At 42.4% G+C, this 19975-nt stretch overlaps 1 protein-coding gene across 4 annotated transcripts in view; it reads right to left on the reverse strand.

Annotated features, from left to right (window-relative positions):
- LOC132407441 (rab GTPase-activating protein 1) overlaps positions 1-19975 on the reverse strand; it is a 243889-nt gene that overhangs the window by 49043 nt on the left and 174871 nt on the right. For all 4 annotated transcript variants that reach the window (XM_059993944.1, XM_059993946.1, XM_059993945.1 and 1 more), the window contains 3 exons: positions 11598-11672; positions 7218-7343; positions 505-648 (listed from right to left, as the gene is read on the reverse strand). In XM_059993944.1, the coding sequence (XP_059849927.1) occupies positions 505-648; positions 7218-7343; positions 11598-11672 (345 nt within the window). The remainder of the gene's footprint in view (positions 1-504; positions 649-7217; positions 7344-11597; positions 11673-19975) is intronic.

Here is a 19975-nt window from a genome sequence, read left to right on the forward strand (position 1 = left end):
GTTCGGCAGCTCTGGAGACGGGCGGATCGAGGGTCAGTGTCATGGCCGGAGGCTCATGTGTCATCAGGAATCTTTCGCTGTGGGACCGAAGACTCGAGATCTTTGCGTTCTTCGGGCACAGAGCTCGTAAAAAGCGACAGAATGGACTTTTTAAACATAGTAAACCAGCAGGTTGTTGTTATGTCTCCCACTTGCTGTGAAAATGGGAGACGCCCCCCCCCCCCCCCCGATCAGGGAGAGGGAGAACCTGTGGGTTGCCGAATAACTGCAAGGTCTGTGTCTTTGCTATCACTTAGCTCACGCTTGTGCTCAGTAGCAGGTGCACTTTTTGTTTCGCTTGTGGGTGGAGGGACTTTGCGGTTCTCACGTTTAACTGTCATTCATTCTTTGGGTTACTTCTCTGTTTTTGTGGATGTTTTGCAAAGGAAAAGCATTTCAGGATGTATATTGTATATGTTTCTCTGACATTAATTTGAACCTTTGAACTTAATAAAACACACCTACCTCACAGAGAAGCAGATCAATGATGTGGAAGACCATATAAAGGGGAAACTTTGCAGTGAAGAGTGTAAGGAACCACTGCGAGGCATACATGTGTGCTTCAAGACTGATATTTAAGAAGTGGTTGTACAAATCTGGAATGTACTCCTGCATATAAAGACAACATTGTCAAGACAGTAAAACACAGCTTTAGACACATGAGTAAAAGTAACCAAACATGTTAGAGAGGTTATAAACATAAGGGATTTTGCAAAATGCTGGCAATCCAGAGCAACAAAGACAAAATGTTAGAGGAACTCAGCAAGTTGAGCAGCTCACATTCTGTCTGGCAGGCCTCCAACCTGATGGCATGAATTGATTTCTCTAACTTCTGGTCTCCCCCCACCCCCCTCCACTCCACATATTTGTCCATTCCTCACTCTGGTACCCTTCCTCCTTCCTCTCCTATCAGATTCATCCTTCTTTAGCCCTTTACCTCTTCTACCTATCACCTGCCAGCATCTCACTTCATACCCCTTGCCACCCCCCTCACTTGGTCTCACCTATCACCTACCAGCTTGTACTCCTTCCCTCCCCCACCTTTGTATTCTGGCTCCTGCCCCTTTCCCTGCCAGTCTTGATGAAGGGACTCCATTGAAATGCCGATGTTTATTTACCTCCATAGATGCTGCCTGACCTGCTGAGTTCCTCCAGCATTTCTTGTGTATTAGTGAGATTACCTGTTCTTTGAAAGCTATTTAGAATTATATCTAATATAATCTGTAAAAATACTTGGATAAAAGCTCACGTTAGGTGTTGCTGCATTTCCTCTGGAGATGTGAAATGGCCTGTACAATTTTTTTTAATGTAAGATGACAAGGATGCCACCTTTACAATTTATTTCATCATGTCACAATATACTGTGATTGGTATTAGCACATGAAGTATATTCAAAATCGCAATGGATTCTGCAGATGCTGGAAATCCAGAGCAACCCACACAAAATACTGCAGGAGCTCTGCAGGTCTGGCAGCATCTCTGGATATTTTGAGCCGACACCCTTCATCAGGACTGGCGAGGAAAAGAGAAGAAGCCAGAATAGGGTGGCGGTGGGGAAGAAGGTATGCTGGCAGTGACAGCTGAGAGGAAGGTGGGTGGGGGAGAGGGGCTGAAAAGTGATAGGTGGAAGGGGTAAAAGGCTGAAGAAGGAATTTGATAGGAGAGGAGAGTGGACCAAAGGAGAAAGGGAACCATGGGAGGTGATGGGCGCGGGAGGAGAGAAGGGAACCAGAAACTCAAATTGCTTCAATTCACAACGTTCCCTCTGTGAATATACAGAAGCCTCTTTTCACACAAGTTCCTATGAAAAGCAATACCACCAAACTTTGGTTGCTAAGTGCACAGTAAGGTAACTTCCAACACTTGGAACCAAAAGTAAATAGATTAACTAATACTATAAAAAGTTAACTGAGGAATTGCAGAAACCGAAACACATCATCAGAACAAATTGCACCAAATTACCACCCAATCTCAAAAAATTAGGATTGTAAATATGGTGGCCTTTTAAAGCCATAAAGTAGGAAAAAGATCCACTGTACAAAGGATAAACATGCAAGACGCACCCAAGAGAAACCGCAGCTGTAAAACACCATGCTGAAGATTGGCAGAATTGTATCTCCACTGAAGATGAAGACTCAGAAGAAATTTTGTCTTTCATTTGACTTAATTATTGGAAGTTGCTGTGACTGTAGATCTCTGCTTGGAGAATTGTGAGCAGATTTGGGCCCCTTATCTAAGGAAAGATGTGCTGGCATTGGAGAGGGTCCAGAGGAGATTCTCAAGAATGATCCTGGTGGGAATGAAAGGGTTAATGTAAGAGGAGCCTGTGTTTGCTGGAGTTTAGAAGAATGGTGGGGATGTCATTGAAACTTATTGAATATTGAAAGGCCTAGGTAGAGCGCACATGGAGAGGGTGTTTCTTATAGTAGTGGAGTTTTGGACCAGAGGGCACAGCATCAGAATAAGAGGATGTCGTTTTAGAACAGACATGAGGATACATTTCTTTATCCAGAAGATAGTAAATCTGTGGAATCCACTGCCACAGACTGCTATGGAGGCCAAGCCATTGGATATATTTAAAACAGAGTTGATAAGTTCTAAAAGGGAGTCAAAGACAGCAGGGAGAAGGCAGGAGAATGGAGTTGAGAGAGATAATAATCAGTTGTGATGGAATGACAGAGAAGACTTACTCGGCTAAATGACCTAAATTCTGCTCCTATGTCTTATGGATCATGGTCTCATTCTCTGTAAGTGTACCATCCATTAAAAACAGATATACACATGGAGTATGGGTACTCCATTTGCTGATGGAATAAGCATGAGAAGAGGTCACTATGGAATGTTCCACATACAGAGAGATGTGCTGGGAACCTGTTGCAAACTCTTGCCATCCCCTTTGTTGCCGTGCTGGGAAGCTGAGGTGAGCCCTGCTTGAGGGATGGAAGCAGGTAGACCTGGGTCAGCAGCACAACCACTCAGTGCTGGCATCAGGGAGTCAAGGTCTTTACCCTGGCTGGCGGGTCATTGCTGGGGCTATGCGTTACTGAGATTCTACAGGTGCTGGAAATCTGGGTAACATACACAAAGTGCTGGAGGAACTCAGCAGGCCAGGCAAAGGGAAATTAATAGGTCAATGTTTTGAGTCAATACCCTTCATCAGGATGAAGTCCTTTCAAATGTTTTCCTTGATATTGGTGTACTTTAATGTTAGGATTTCACATGCACCCTAAACAGATGTTTTCCATAATTTTATCCTCAAGGAGGTGCTCTCTGACTCTATGAATAAATGTGGTAGCAACAACAGTGCATTCAATAATTAATATACCAGAACAGCACAACCCAGGTGTCAAATCAGGAGAGTTTAAACCACTAACTCCAGGGCCAAGAGTATACTGATAAATTGACTCAAAAAGGTATATTCTGTCTAGACCCAGGGTTTCCATCCTTTTTTGTGCTGTGGACCCCAGGTTGGGAACCCTTGGTTTGTATGGACTGTGGAATTTTTATACAGAGCAACTATTACCTAAGTCAAAGCCATTTAAATCAGCTGAAAATAGAAGTGATTTGCAATGGTGCCAAGATTGCTGATGGCATTTATAGAAGGTATAGTAATAAAACAAAAGCACAGAAGGCTTGCAAAAATTCTATTCCTCTCAGAACTTATACTTCCTATCTCAGTATGCATTCCTATCCAAGCAAGTTGTTCTACTGTTGCATGCACAATAGTCAGAGGACTGACTTCGATGGCACAAAGCTACTGTGCTACACCAGTGGGTTTTGGGACCGCCTAGTGAAGGAAGCCATTGAAATAAAAGAAAAAGAATTTTAAAAAAGATGATGGTGTCACTCTAAGAACTGGAATTCAACTGTAAACAAGTTTTGACAAATTTGATTGGATGAAGGCTAACCAATCACGAGGGACGAACGGCAGGGGATATATATATATCACAGTACTAGACATGCCCAGGCATCCTGCCTGATGAAGACAGAAAAGTTTGTCATTGAAACATCAATACCTGTACCTGGCTAGAAGCCCAAGAAGAGTTTATTTGTTATTGATGATTAATGATCTGGATGATGGGGTGGTAAATTGGATTAGTAAGTATGCAGATGATACTATGGTAGGTGGTGCTGTGGATAATGAAGTAGGTTTTCAAAGCTTGCAAGAGTGGAACAGTGGCAGATGGAGTTTAATGCTGATAAGTGTGAGGTGCTACATTTTGGTAGGAATAATCCAAATAGGCAATACATGGTAAATGGTAGGGCATTGAAGAATGCAGTAGAACAGAATGATCTAAGAATAATGGTGCATAGTTCCCTGAAGGTGGAATCTCATGTGGATAGGGTGGTGAAGAAAGCTTTTGGTATGCTGGCCTTTATAAATCAGAGCATTGAGTATATAGGAATATAGGAATTGGGATGTAATGTTAAAATTGTACAAGGCATTGGTAAGGCCGAATTCGGAGTATTGTGTACAGTTCTGGTTACCGAATTATAGGAAAGATGTTAACAAAATAGAGAGAGTACAGAGAAGATTTACTAGAATGTTACCTGGGTTTCAGTACCTAAGTTACAGAGAAAGGTTGAACAAGTTAGGTCTTTATTCTTTGGAGCATAGAAGGTTGAGGGGGGACTTGATAGAGGTATTTAAAATTATGAGGGGGATAGATAGAGTTGACGTGGATAGGCTTTTTCCATTGAGAGTAGGGGTGATTCAAACAAAAGGACATGAGTTGAGAGTTAAGGGGCAAAATTTTAGGGGTAACACGAGGTGGAACTTCTTTACTCAGAGAGTGGTAGAGGTGAGGAACGAGCTTCCAGTAGAAGTGGTAGAGGCAGGTTCGATTTTGTCATTTAAAAAAAAAATTGGATAGGTCTCTGGACAGGAAAGGAATGGAGGGTTATGGGCTGAGTGCAGGTTGGTGGGACTAGGTGAGAGTAAGCGTTCGGCACGGACTAGAAGGGCCGAGATGGCCTGTTTCCGTGCTGTAATTGTTATATGGTTACTTGTTCTACTGTATTTCTACAGTCACTTGAAAACTTTTTAAAAACATGCAGCTTTGACCTATATCCAAAGCATCCATGTGCCTATGCAAGAGTTTGGGACACTGATCTGCTTCTACCATCATGCCTGGTAGGGTGTTTGGCTAGAATAACAGTTCCAGATGGGCCGAAGTGCTCTATGACTCTAACAATCGAGGTTACTCTTTCCTGTTGATGAAAGACCAATGATCTGAAACAATAACACTGCCAATAACTCGGTACTTATTTGTATCACAGCCCAGTTTTATGGTGCTCAACTGGTGAGTAATAAATATAATAGAAAGATGGGCAACTCCAAGATTATTCAGCTATAGCTCCAAAGCATTAACATTCATGTGCCAAACTTCGACTTTTAAGAGCTCGTTTATCTCATACTTTATTTTGACCCATAAACTGAGCAATGGACATTAAAAAAAACATCAGCTTTACTTGTCACATGTACATTAAAACATACAGTGAAATGAGTTGGTTCAAATTAGCAAGGATTGTGCTGGACAGCCCGCAGCTGTTGCAACACTGCTGCCACCAACATAGCATGCCTACAACTTACTTTCCCCAGCTTTGTGGGAGGAAACTGGAGCATCTGGAGGAAACCCACGCAGTCAGAGGGAGACTGTACAAACTCCTTACAGAAAGCAGCAGGAACTGAACCTAGATCTAACAGTGACACAGTAAAGCATTGGCACTGCTTTACCTTAGAATCAGAATCACTTTATTGCCAGTATATGAAACAAACCAGAATTGATTTTGATCAGGAGAAAATCCGCAGATGCGAGAAATCCAAGCCCCACACACACGCTGCTGGAGGAACTCGGCAGGCTAGGCAACAGTCAACGTTTCAGGCTGAGACACTTTGACAGGACTGGAGAAAAAAAACTGAGGAGTAGATTTAAAAGATGGGGAGGGGAGGGAGAAACACGAGGTGATAGGGGAAACCTGAAGGGAAGGATGAAGTAAAGAGCTGGGAAGTTGCTTGGTGAAAGAGATACAGGGCTGGATAAGGGGGGGGGATCTGATAGAAGAGGACAGAAGGCCATGGAAGGTGGGGGTGGGGAGGGAAACACCAGAGGGAGGTGATGGGCAGGCAAGGCGATAAGCTGAGAGAGGGAAAGGGGGTGGGGAGTGGTGAGGGGGGGGGGGGGGCATCACCAGAAGTTTGAGAAATCGATGCTCATGCCATCAGATTGGAGGCTACCCAGGCAAAATAAAGGTGTTGTTCCTCCAACCCAAGTGTGGCCTCTTCACAACAGTGGAGGAGGCCATGGATAGACATATTGGAATGGCAATGGGAAGTGGAATTAAAATGGGTGGCCACTGGAAATCCTGCTTTTTCTGGCAGATGGAGTGTAGATGCTTGGCGAAGTGATCTTCCAATCTATACTGGGTCTCCAATATACAGGAGGCCACACCGTGAACACTGGACTCAGTATATGACCCCAGCAGACCAAGTGTCGCTTCACCTGGTAGGCCTGTTTGGAGCCCTGAATGGCAGAGGAAGGAGGAGTAGGGGCAGGTGTAGCACTTGTTCCACTTGCAAGGATAAGTGCCAGAAGTAATATCAGTAAGGAGGGACGAATGAACAAGGGAGTCCTGTAGGGAGTGATCCTTGTGGAAAGCAGAAAATGGGGGGAGGGAAAGATGAGTTTGGTGGTGGGATCCTGTTGGAGATGGTGGAAGTTGCAGAAAATTATGTGCTGGACGCAGAGGCTGGTGGGGTGGTAGGTGAGGACAAGAGGAACCCTATCCCAGGTAGGGTGGTGAAACGATGGGGTGAGAGCAGATGTGTGCAGTTGAAGGCAGTGTTGATGGTGGAGGAAGGGAAGCCCCTTTCTTTGAAGAAGGATTTGTCGGAATTGAGTTTGGTTCAGTTTCAAGCATAAAAAAAAACATAATACCATAACAGACAACACAATAGCAACCAACAATTTACAAGACCATAATGCAAAGAGCTATGAGCAATCAACAATTAGTGGAACGTTCACAAGGGCAAACATAAATAACCAAACTTAAAGAGATGTGACCTTGTATGCAAGATTTAACCTTATCTGTAAGATTCCCCAACAAGTCTTGCAAATATCAGTACTACAACCCCGACATTTCTGTGTGATAATGATTGATGAATTTCCATTTCTTACCTGCATCAGTCTTTCCAACTGATAGAATTTGCAATGCAGGTCTTCAAAATTTTGTTTAAAAAGTTCCCTGAGTCCATAATCAAACATGATTTTGACAAGAACGCTAAACGCCTGCTCTTCAGGCATCTGAAATGACAAAGTGAGAACGTCTTATTCCTTTGAACTGCTTTGAGCACTGTAGAGAATGAAGCCATTGGCAAACATATACAGCTCTATTCAGGCCTCCACTGCTAACGACAGAAAACCACTCAGATCTATTCAGAGCTTCTCAATCCTGTCCACTCCCTTTCAGTGCACTGTTATTTTGAGATCATTTTTTCTGACTGCTGTTCAGATAGCATTCCTATATATTAGCTTAAGATAACTTTCTTTTACGTTACTTTAATTTATTTATTTATGTACAGATACTGTGCAGAATAGGCCCTTATGCCCCTTCAAGCCATACCACCCAACAGTGGCCAACATCCTAATTTAACTGTAACCTAATCACAGGACCAATTAATCTACCCAGTCCCTTTTGGACTTTGGGAGGAAACCAGAACACCTGAAGAAAACCCATACATTCCAGGGTGAGGACATACAGGAATTCCCTACAGAGAGTCTGCAACTTCCACCATCTCCAACAGGATCCCACCACCAAACAAATCTTCCCCTCCCCCATTTTCTGCTTTCCACAAGGAGCACTCCCTACGTGACTCCCTTGTTCATTCGTCCCTCCTCATTCATGTCCTGAGTTGTAATACCATCGTGCTAATCGCTATGCTACCATGGTGCCTTTAAGATAACATTACATTATACTTTAAGAAAACTTTCCCTTACTATACACTTTGACATCTTGATTGCCTTCTGAGATTCTCACCGTTGCAGAAGCCAGTCCTCTGGGAATTTGATCCCCTCAGATGACATCAAGAAATGGCCAAGATCAATGGAACCTGCTAAATCCTGGGGCTAGAAAACATCCCAACAAGTTGCTTCCCCTGATAGGAGTGCGATGGAACAGACCCCACGAGTCCTTCCCTTCTCCCAACACCCTTTTATTCAGGCATCTTCCTGCTTCCTTTCCAGTCTTGATGAAGGGTCTCAGCTCAAAGGTTGATGGTTTATTCATTTCTATAGATAATACCTGACTTATTGAGTTCCTCCAGAATTCTGTTTGGGTTAGCTCCCAAGCTTGTGGCCTTTGCCAAAGCACACCACCACTTGCTGGTTCCCCTCCAACTCACACATGATCCCAACTGGAAATACATCGCCAGTTCTTCATTGTTACCTGGTCTATCTGCTGGATGGACGAGTTGAGTTGGGGTGCAATTAGGCATAGCCCCCAGCCAGCAAATTTAAAAATCTTTATTTAGTGTTAGAAAGTTCAGCTTCCCCATTTTAAGTCAATAAAAATGCACAATTACTCAATAAATCTAACAACTTACAGTACTCCTATAATAACTTTGCAAATAGTTTTATTTATTTCAAGATACAGTACAATAACAGACCCTTCTGGCTCAACGAGCTCACACCGTCCAATTACACCCATATCTGATGGAGAGCACTCAGTAAATACACACCTTACACACCCACCCACACACACTCACTCTCTCCCTGGTCATTCTGCTGTCACTGAACTGAGTGTGCACGTTTCAATGCCTTCCCCAGTATATTTTTCTAATGGGTCCTAAAGGGTTGCCTTTCCTGCCATACATTTTGGAATATTCTATTTCTTTAGCAAAGAGGGTGTACAAGTGTGTATATGCTGTTTGTATAAAGTATTTAATGTAGATACTTATGTTTACTTTGCAATATGATTGTAACTACATTGTGGGGTGCATCATATTCCAATTCATGTGTAGTCTTAATTTAACTTTGTAGCTAATTAAAGACAGTATGCCCTGATGTCTAATAAATGGGTGGATTGTTCTTAGTGGGACAGAGAGAGATCGGGGCTAACCAGGCAAAATTAGTATGGTGTTACTACTGTGCCTTCTGGTAGATATCTTTTTGTATATATTGCAAGTTTTCTTTTCACTACTTTTGCTAATTTTGATGCACCTAATAAACATAAGTGACTCCAGCCATTTTTTCTTTGGACACAACCCACATATCTAACACCATGTAACCAAGTAACCTACTGACCTGTACATCTTTGGAATGTGCAAACTCTTTACAGAAAGCACTGGGAATGGAACCCTGGCTAACTGCTACGTACCTGTGCCGCCTACACCATTATAAAAAAAATATGAAGAATAACCAACATGGAAACTATCTAAAATATCCCAATTACAGTAAAATATACCAAGATGGAAATGTGCAATTTGAAGACAAAACCCCATTCAGATTGATACTTAAGCAAATCTGCTGTTCAAATTTTTGTATCAACTCTCCAGTTAATTATTATTTTGAAATCATCAAATGCCTTTTATTCTATTAAATGCAATAAATGCTGACATGAGAATAAAAGAGGAATAGAGGAGATGAATATGACACAAATACCAGTTAGTCAGACTTCAGGAACCTAAACAGCAACTGAACATTATTCATTACTAGCAGCAAGCAGGGAAAAAGGTTTTGCAGCAATTGCGGAGATATCCAAGTAGCGTTTGCTTTGATTTTAGAGTGTCAACAGATTTGGGTAATCTAGAATGGGATAACCAAGTCTCCTTGGGATCTATCAGTGCACTATGGTTGAGAGAATTCAACCTTTAATCATGGGATATCAGTGACAATTTTAAATGCATTACTTGCATCAGATTTTCTGCTACATTGCCATCTTTATAAAGGCTATGAACGTCTCTTAACTGCAATTATAAAACAGAGGCTTCTTTAAATATTCAAACTCCAGATTAAACAAATTATTTTTTATATGCACAGATTTACATCCTTGCAACACACAGCTGCCCAAAATGTTTTGTCTATAAATTGCTTACTTGGAAATGTAACGTTCTTCATTATGACAAGATTAATATGCCAAAATAAAAGATCCAAGATGGCGGTGGGACTCAGCTTGCAGCGGCCACTCCAGAACTGATTATCTGTTATTTGTGAAGTGGGGTGCCATGCGCAATCATAATTGAATGAAAACAGACGCGGAAGCACGGAGAAACATTGGAAAATTCCAGGAAGAACTTCTTCGTTGCTGCTGCTGCTGTGAGGTCCGGGACTCTGCTGGGAAGAACAGGCCCCAAGTCCTCGGGGTCACGTTGCCGATGGCCATTGGCGGGGCTGTCTTAATATGCCGGCACAGGACTCAGGTCGCTTTCAGTGTGTGCTGCGTCTGTGATATTGAGTCAGGCGGCACCTTGGAAGTCCATAGTGGGGGTATTCCCTTCTGCCGCCGGTGTGGGATGGTGAGACTGTCGGGACCCTAGGGACTTGCGGAAACTGTGGTGATTTCTTTTGAACTTACAGTCCTTTAACATCTTGGACTATTTTTACTGTGCCCATAGTCAGTTTTTTTTTTATCAATTATGCTATTGTTTGCACTGTTGTAACTATATGTTGTAATTATGTGGTTTTGTGCAGGTCTTGTAGCTTTAGTTTTTGGTCTTGTTTGTCTGGTGGATTTGGAGCTCCTTTCCGGGGAACGCGCTAGACGGTAGCACGATATTAATACGCAGCAGCCTCTCCAGACTCTGGATTGGGGATTGTCAAACGTTACATGGATTTTCTGGTGTAGTCTGTTTTGTCATATGCTTTTGTGATATCATTCTGGGGGAACGTGGTCTCATTTTTTAACTGCATTGCAATTGTGGTTTCCAAATGACAATAAACTGAATCTGAATCTGAAAATGTTTTGAACTGGATGCTGAGAAAAAATCTTCTCTAATTCTCCTGTGCTCTGCATATTCACAATCTGCTTGCTAAGCATTATCTTCTGTGCAGAACGTTTCAAGTAATAAGCAATATTATAAAACCATATGACATAGGAGGAGAATTAGGCCATTCAGCCCATCAAGTCTGCTCCACCATTCCATCATGGCTGATTAACCCTCAAAACCCCATTCTCCTGCCTTCTCCCTGTAACCTTTGATACCCTGACTTATCAAGAACCTATCAACCTCCGCTTTAAATATACTTATTGTCTATGGCAATAAATACCACAGATTCACCACCCTCTGACTAAAGAAATTCTTCCTCATCTATGTTCCAAAGGGATGTCCTCCTATTCCGAGATTGTGCCCTTTGGTCCTAGATTCCCCCATTACAGGAAACATCCTCTCCACATCCATTTTTTCTAGGCCTTCCATTATTCAAAAGTTATAAACCACTTTGAGTTCTTTTATATGAGCAAGCGTTTGGTAATATTAAAAACTAATTGAGCACAACTAAGATTACGCAATTGCAAAATATATCCAAAGAATAGCAGCCCATATCAGCTGAAGCAATACTTACATGGAGGAGAAGCACGGCAGCGAGAAATGACTGGCCTTGGCAGTAACCAATCTCTTCATCATATACCGAATAAGCCTGAATAAAATCACATTGCAACATTTGAATATTCTGTGACATTCATCATACAAGGTCTGTACAAAATGTACCAGCTGAGGAGAAAACTTCATTACGGTTACATCAGATTTAGGAAAATTAAACAATTCTTAATAATTCTTCATATGCCAGGTCTAGAAGTTGTGCTTTCATGCAATATATTTTGTTTATACAAAATGAATAGGCATAAAAATATGGCTGAGTTCAAGTTCTACAGGCTCAAGATCAAGTTTATTGTCATTCAACCATAAACATGCATACCACCAAATGAAACAATGTTCCTCTGGACCAAGTTGCACAACACAGTATTTATAATTCACACACAAAGCAACAGTACCACAAATAAATTAACAAGTAATAAGGTGCATTATTATAAGACATAGAAGCAGAATTATAGGTCTTCTGACCCATCAAGCCAGCTCCAAATAGAAACTGGAAAATCTGTCAAAGTCAGTTTAAGAAAAGCAAACACCAATTAAAAATTCACATCATTTCACACTACTGAGGGAAACACCAAAATGAAGTGATTGAAATGAAATGATAAACTTTTAAAGCTTAAGCATTGGAATTTATTTGATTCAAAAACCTCATGCTTTATTCTAATTTCTGAGTCGTGATGAAGGTTCTCAGCCTGAAACGCTGACTGTCTATTCCTCTGGAGAGGTGCTGCCTGACCTGTGGAGTTCCTCCAGCATTCTGTGTGTGCATTACTCTCAATTATTCTATACTCTTTTCCTCTTTTAGTCTAATTCTTTTTTCCTTAAGACTTAGTACTTGCCACTGAAGAACATAAAGAAACCCTAACATAAGAACAGCTACCAAAGCTCGTCTTTAAGCCGATTGAAACGTGCGAAGTCTGCAGGCTAATATCTGACATGCTCTAAAAGCAACAAATCAACAATTTACTAGACCGCCTGAAGGCAACTAACGACTCATCTTGGGCATGCAGAAGCATCAAATTTGAATTACTGCTTCAAACCACATATAGTCTAAACTTCTGGTGAAGAAAGTCTAGAGGAGAAGTGTGGAATTTGGGACACAGACAGCTGGACATTTTCACTAGAAGGAAGAAAGTAAAATAATCCAGATGAATGGATGTTTATCCAGTATAAAGGCATGCTACAAATAGGTCGCAAATCACTGTCGCAATTTCGTCCCCTCACCACCTATGGAAATAAATAGCTAATGTTTAATATGAATCTTTACTGGATGCAGCCCAATCTTCAGACTGCTTTCAGGATTGTCTGCTTATTATAAGTGACAGGTAATTTAAAACTCTTTGTAGCAATTTGTTTTCTTCAGAAAGGGCAGTGAATTGTTGGAATTCTCCCTATGGAGTCTAACATCCTCTCTCTATCTGTTTATCTGGTTGGTCAGTTGGCTGGTTATTTATCTATCGATCGGTCTATCTATCTATCTATCTATCTATTTATTTATTTGAGATTCAGCATGAAATAGGCCCTTCAACCCACGCCACCCAGCAAACCCAAATTAAGCCTAGTCTAATCGTGGGACAATTTACAATTTGGTACGTCATTGGACTGTGGGAGGAAACCAGAGTACCTGAAGGAAACCCATGTAGTCATGTACAAACCCCTGACATCTATATTTTTAGATAAATAGCTAGAGAGATCTTATATCTCTATATTTATATACATATCTCTATCTCTCTAGCTGTCGCGTGCGTGTTTGTGCAAGAGTGAGTGCGAGTGTGTGTGTGTGCGCGCGCGTGTCTATATGTGTATACACACACACACGAGTCAGCTATTTGCACTTACGTTGCTGTTAGACACCACACCGTCTACAGGGAACAGTTGCGTTTTCATGTATCATGTTACCTATTTAGGCTGACAGATGCCAATTCAAAAAGTAGTGACTTTTGATAATTTTGTTTTTTTTTTATATACTTTGACTTCAAAAAAGTTTTTGGGACCCTGCCACAAAAATTTTTGACACTAGCCGAAAAAATTACCCAACTGTACTGGACCAATTTAAATACCATCCACCTAACACCACTCACCGTCAGCTGCAGAGATAATTGGAGTGCCAAAATGTACAATTATACGCTTGATACATCAGCAAGATAAACTGCAAGAAAAGGTATTATTCAAGGAACAACAGCGTGAGGAACCAAATGTTGAAAAGGTCCCAATCAACGGTTTTCCATTCTAACTGGATGAGATGTGCACGTCAGTGGACCAATGTTAAAAGCAAGTCAGAGGAACTAGCTTAGAGACTGGGACATGAAGTTTAAAGCAATAGAGGGCTGGTTGTCTCGATGGCACCACATTAAATTCAAGTAAACAAATGGCGAGAAAGGTCGTGCTGATGCTATAAGTGCAGAAATATGAAAATTTACAAAAATCCCCGAATTACTTCAAAAACATTGTGCAGAAATTATCTACAATGTTGATGAAACATGCCTTTTATTATTGTGCTATGCTAGTCGGTTCCCTTTGCTACAAAAACACAACATTATCAGGTACAAAGGAAGCAATGGATCACATAACTGTGCTGTGTCATTCAAATATGTCAGAAACTGATAAAAAGAAATTGTTGGCTATTGGAGAAACTGTTAAACCTCGAAACTTTAAGGGGCTAAGAATGGATAGTTTACCAATTGAGCATACACTCAATGGAATTCCTCCATCAGTAACCATTACAAACTAATACAGGGCTTTATAGTTCTGTAGTAATATTGGTCATGTTCTAATTTGTTCTGTATTTCATTTAAATATGTAATTTATTACTCAATTCAAAAATAGTTATTTCCAAGGGGCTTCAGGTAATTGGAGTAGCCATTTAATTGGACCAAAATGCACCGGTCTCAGTATGTCCCAGTTAACCAGTGCCGCTGTGTGTGTGTGTATATATATATATATGTACAATAGTGTAGTGGCTAGTGTGAAACTGTTCCAGCACCTGTGACTTGGGTTTGATTCCCACTGCTGTCTCTACAGAGTTTGTACATTTTTCCCATGACTGCTGGACTGACCATATCCTACTGAGAAGCAAGCTGTCATTTCAGGTTGCCAGGGTGCACAGGCACCAGCAGGCTGACACTGAGTGGAAGCTGAACATTCAACGGCTCACTGACCCCAGCATCAAAGAGGAGACAATCAGCAAACTGGAGGAACGACCTGAGGAGGCAGACCCAGAAACAGTCTTCAGCGCTGCAAGTGCCGTCTCGGGCACCCCAAGAGGAAGCATCAGGATTAGTTTGATGAGAACAACTCTGATATTATCACCCTTCCCAAGCAGAAGCACGAAGCCTTTGCAAGCTGGCTCAGTGACAAACAGTCAACCTCCAAACACGACCACTTAAAGCACCTCGATAGTAAGGTCAAGGCTGAGCTGCGGAAGATGAAAGATCAGTGGTGGGAGGCCAAAGCCGCAGAGCTTCAGCACTACATTGACCAAAACAACACAAAGAAGTTTTTGATGGCCTAAAGGCAGCCTAAAGACCTCCCTCCAACATCATGGTACCAGACCTCACTAACAAAGGCGACATTGTCCAATGCTGGGCAGACCATTTCAACCAGCTGCTGAACAAGCCATCTCAGATAGAGGACCAGGCCATAAGACATTCCCCTGCGTCCAGTCTTGGAGGCCCTTGATGATATCCCCCCCACCCCCCACATTAGCAGAAGCCAGGAAGGCAGCCAACCAGCTGCAGCCAGGTCAGGCCTCTGGCCCGGATGGGATCCACCAGAATTCTTCAAGGAGGGTGGTGAAATCCTTCTTCAGAGGCTGACAAAGTCCATGCAGCAGTTTTGGGATAAGCCTGTGTACCACAGGACTTTAGGGTTGCAGACATCATCCTGTACAAGAACAAGTGGGGACAGGGTATCCTGTGATAACCAGAGGCATAACTTTCCTGAGCATAGCCGGGAAGATCATGGCCTGTATCATACTGAACAGGATTACCTCTCACCTCCTTGAAAATGTTGTCTCACAGAGCCAGTGTGGTTTCAGATCTAACAGAGAGGCAGTGGACATGATCTTTGCTGTCAGACAGATCCAGGAGAAGTGCCAGGAACAGAACCAGAATCTCCACGTCCTCTGTGGACCTGACGAACGCATTTGCTACTGTCAGTCGCACAGGCCTTTGGTACATCATTACCAAGTTAGGCTGCCCCCCCCCCACCCCACCCCAGGCTGGTCAGCATTGTCAGACCATTCCACGATGGCATGATGTCCAGGGTCAACGAAAACTGCTATACCTCTGACCACTTCCTAGTGACTAAAGGTGTCCAGCAGGGCTGTGTCCTTGTCCCTACTCTGTTCAGCCTGCTGTTTGCCATGATGTTGCTCTCTGCTCTCTCACAGACTGATGCAGGCGTAACAATTCGCTACAGGACTGATGGATGCTTCTTTGACCTGCAACGCCTCAAGGCCAAGACCAATGGCTGGAAGCAATAGTACAACACCTCTTTGCAGATGACCACACTGAAGCATACAGTGAAAGGGATTTAAAGGACCTTGCTGACTGCCTCACTGTGGCAGCAAGAATATTCAGCCTAACCATCAGCCTGCAGAAGACAGAAGTTCTACTTCAGCCCGCATCCCATACCAACCCTACAGAACCATGAACTGAGAGTGAAGGCACACAACTCAACAATGCTGATGCCTTCACCTACCTGGGAAGCTGCCTCACCTCCTCCAGCAGTCTAGATCGAGAGGTCTCAAACTGACTTGCAAAAGCTGGGGTATACTTTGGCAGGCTATGGACACGTGTGTGGGGAGAATGTGGCATTTGGCTGAAGACCAAGATGGCAGTCTACAGAGCAGTCATCCCGACTTCTCTGCTGTATGGCTGTGAAATATGGACCCCATACCGCAGGCACATCGAGATGTCTGACCAATTCCACCTGCGATGCCAGAGTCCCCATCACAGAAGTGCTATGAAGGGCAAAGCTCTGGGACAGAGATACTGGTCACAAAGGCTCAACTTTGATGGGTTGGACGTGGAAGACAACAGCCTTCCAAAGGTAGTATTCTTTTCCGTTGGACTTCCAAGAAGAAGAAGCAGCAACGTGTGTTTTTTTTTCCAGGTGCTCCATTTCCTCGCACATTCTAAAGACGCACAGGTTAAGTGGTTCCACGGGTGTAATTTGATGGCGCGGGCTCATTAACTGGAAGGGCCAAATCTCTAAATGTGCAGTGTCTCTTAAATTAAAAAAAACACCAACAGTTTTCTTGTGACTTCTCTGACAGAGCAGCTTCATCTGTGTCTCTCCTTTGTAGGAAAGTTCACAAGTTGTACTCCAGAGACTCAAGTACAAGTTTCTGGGAAAGACAATGCGGTATTGAGATGCTGCACTTTTGGAAATGCAATCTTCTAATTAGAAATTAAATCCAAGGTCACGTCCAATCTCCGGTCCAAATAAAAATCCGAAAGCACTATTTTGAGGAACATTAAGGAAGCTCTTTTCATTACCCTTCAGGCAAAGTTACTAAAAGTCACTGTGACTTACTATTTGCTCAAGCTTGCCATGCACAATGTTAGAAAAATACTTTATTTAGCTTAAAGCAGGGAGTCCCAACCTTTTTAATGCCATGGTCCTGGGGTCCAAGGACCCCAGTTGGGAGTCACTAGCTGAAACCAAATTTGGATGTGCTGGGCTATGAAACTCTCCACAAAAGCAATGGTGCTGCATCTACTGCTTAAAGCTCCCAGAGATACTGTAATCTATATAGTCCACAGGACCAGACAGGAACAATGCAAAACATCCAGATAAGGCGTTTTGAGCCAAAGCTCTGACAATTCAGACTCAGGTTCATTTGTTTATCACATGTACAGTGAAACATAGTCAAACCTGTCCTTTGTCTTAACAACCAATGCAAGCTAAGGGTGTGCCTGGGGCAGCCTGTGAATGTCGCCACACATTCTGGTGCCAACGTAGCATGCCCACAGCATTCAGAGAACACAGAACACAACAAAACCGTAGAACAAGCCCCTTTCCTCTTCTACTCACCCCACCCCCAATCCCTCTCTCTCCCCCCCCCCCCCCACCCCACACACAGACACACGCGCAGTTCTCCAACTTCACAGGTCAAGCCTCCAACAACCAGCCAGAGAGCTGATCAACCTTGTCCTTCAATGTTCAGTATCAACCACTGGACTAGCTGATGGCAAAACCTCAAACTCAAGACCTGGAACTCCAGTCTCAGCATATGGCCCAGTCCTCACGCCTTTGTGGCTGCCCAGTGCCCATGGATGTCTTTGGTTACTGTCCATATTGTTGGCCTTTTGAGTGTGGAGCCAACCCGCTCGATCCGCCTAATTCCTCCAGTACAATACTACTGCTCCAGATTCCAACTTACGTCTATAATTTTGTGCAATTAAAGGAATAAAGAGCTGATGTTTTAGTAAGGAAGGGGGAAGTACAAGCACTTATACTCCTACCACTGCCCCACCACCTTATTCTAGCTTTGTTCCCTTCCTTTCCAGCTGATGAATACAGGACTGAAAGTGTTATATTTGAATGTGTGCAGTATATGGAATAATGCTGATGAACTTATAGCAGTTACAGATTGGCAAGTATGCTATTGTAGGCATCACTCAATTCATGGCTGAAAGAAGATTATAGCTTGTAGCTTAATGTCCAAGAATACTTAATGTATTGAAAAAACAGGCAGGAAGGCAGAGGGGGGCTCTGTTGGAAAAAATATGAAATTAAATCATTAGAAAGAGAGATGACATAAGGCTGGAAGATGTTGAGTCATTGTGGATGGAGCTAAGGATCTGCATGAGTAAAAGAAACCTGTTGGGAGTTGGATACAGACCCCAAACAGTAGTAAGGATGTGGTCTACAGTTACAATGGGAAAACGAAAATGCACGCCAAAAGTGTGATGTTAAAACAGGCATAGGGGAATTCAATATTCAGGTAGATTGGGAAAATCAGGTTGGTGTGAGATTCCAAGAGGGGGAGTTTCTAGAATGCCTACCAAATAGATTTTTAGAGCAACTCGTGGTTGAGCCCACAAGTGGATCAGCTATTCTGGATTGAGTGTTGTGCAATGAACTGAGTTCAGAAGAACAGGGATGGTGGGGGGGGGGGGGGGGAAGGGGGGGTTCTCACTGAATACTGAAAGGCCCAGATGGATTGGACATGCATAGGATGCTTCCTATAGTGGGAGAATCCAGGACCAGAGGTGGTCAGGAATTTCTTAAGCCTGAAGATGGTGTATCTGTGGAATTCATGGCCACAGACGGTCATGGAGGCAAAGTCACTGGGTATATTTAAAGCAGAGGTTGATGGATTCTTGATTAATGGGGGCATCAAAGGCAGGAGAATGAGGTTAAGAGGGCAAATAAACCAACCATTATCGAATGACAGAGCTGACTTGATGGGCCAAATGGCCTAATTCTGCACATACGTCTTATGGAGTAATACTCCTGTAAATGTTTGAAAATGGGACGTAAAGCACAAAAATTATTCACTTTTTTAAAAAAAATGAGGCAGGGTAAATTCACTGTGTGCTGACTGGACTGAAACAGAAACCACAGCTAAGGACTAAAGTCATGAACTTTCACCAAGAAGTTAAATAGTTCAATCAATTTATAAGGTAATTTGTTGTCCAGGCCAGCACTCATATTGACAAAACCTGAAGGGCAATAAATCATAACAGCCTGAGAAAATTGGACTTGATATCAATATAATTAACCAAGATGATCTCTTTATTTCATTAAATGATTCAAATCCATTAAGTTCCTAAATTACATGTGAGAAGGGAATTGCATTTTTCCTGATAGGACGAGCTCTGCACTACCTCGATTAACAGTTCTGCACAGAGATTCTGTGACGGAATGTATTCAAACTAAACAATGACAAGGAAATGGCTATGACACAATCTGTACAGCTTGTGTCCAAACTATAATTTCAATGTTTGACCAAATATGATGAATAACAAGGATTCCTCACAAAGTAGGAAGGTCTCCTAATTTTGTAAGTACACTCAAGATTCAAAATTGTTTGTTGTCATTCTTCAGTACACAAATGTAAAGGAGAAAAAAATGATTGTTATCTGGTAATGATGCGGCACATAAAAACACAATAAGCATAAAAACACAAATATAAATATAAAAGCATTTCCTATAAAACACAATGTACAAGTAACTGCTACATACATAGACTATGTATATAAAGTGACACTAGGTGATGTGTATGCCGTGGTAGTTGGAGTGAGGAGGGGCAGGTTAGTGGGCAGAGATTTTCATTAGTCTGATGGCTTGGGTGAAGTAACTAGTTTTGAGCCTGGTGGTCCTGTTGTGGACCCT

The sequence above is a fragment of the Hypanus sabinus genome, chromosome 18, assembly GCF_030144855.1.
Source record: "Hypanus sabinus isolate sHypSab1 chromosome 18, sHypSab1.hap1, whole genome shotgun sequence".
NCBI classification, from domain to species: Eukaryota; Metazoa; Chordata; class Chondrichthyes; order Myliobatiformes; family Dasyatidae; genus Hypanus; species Hypanus sabinus.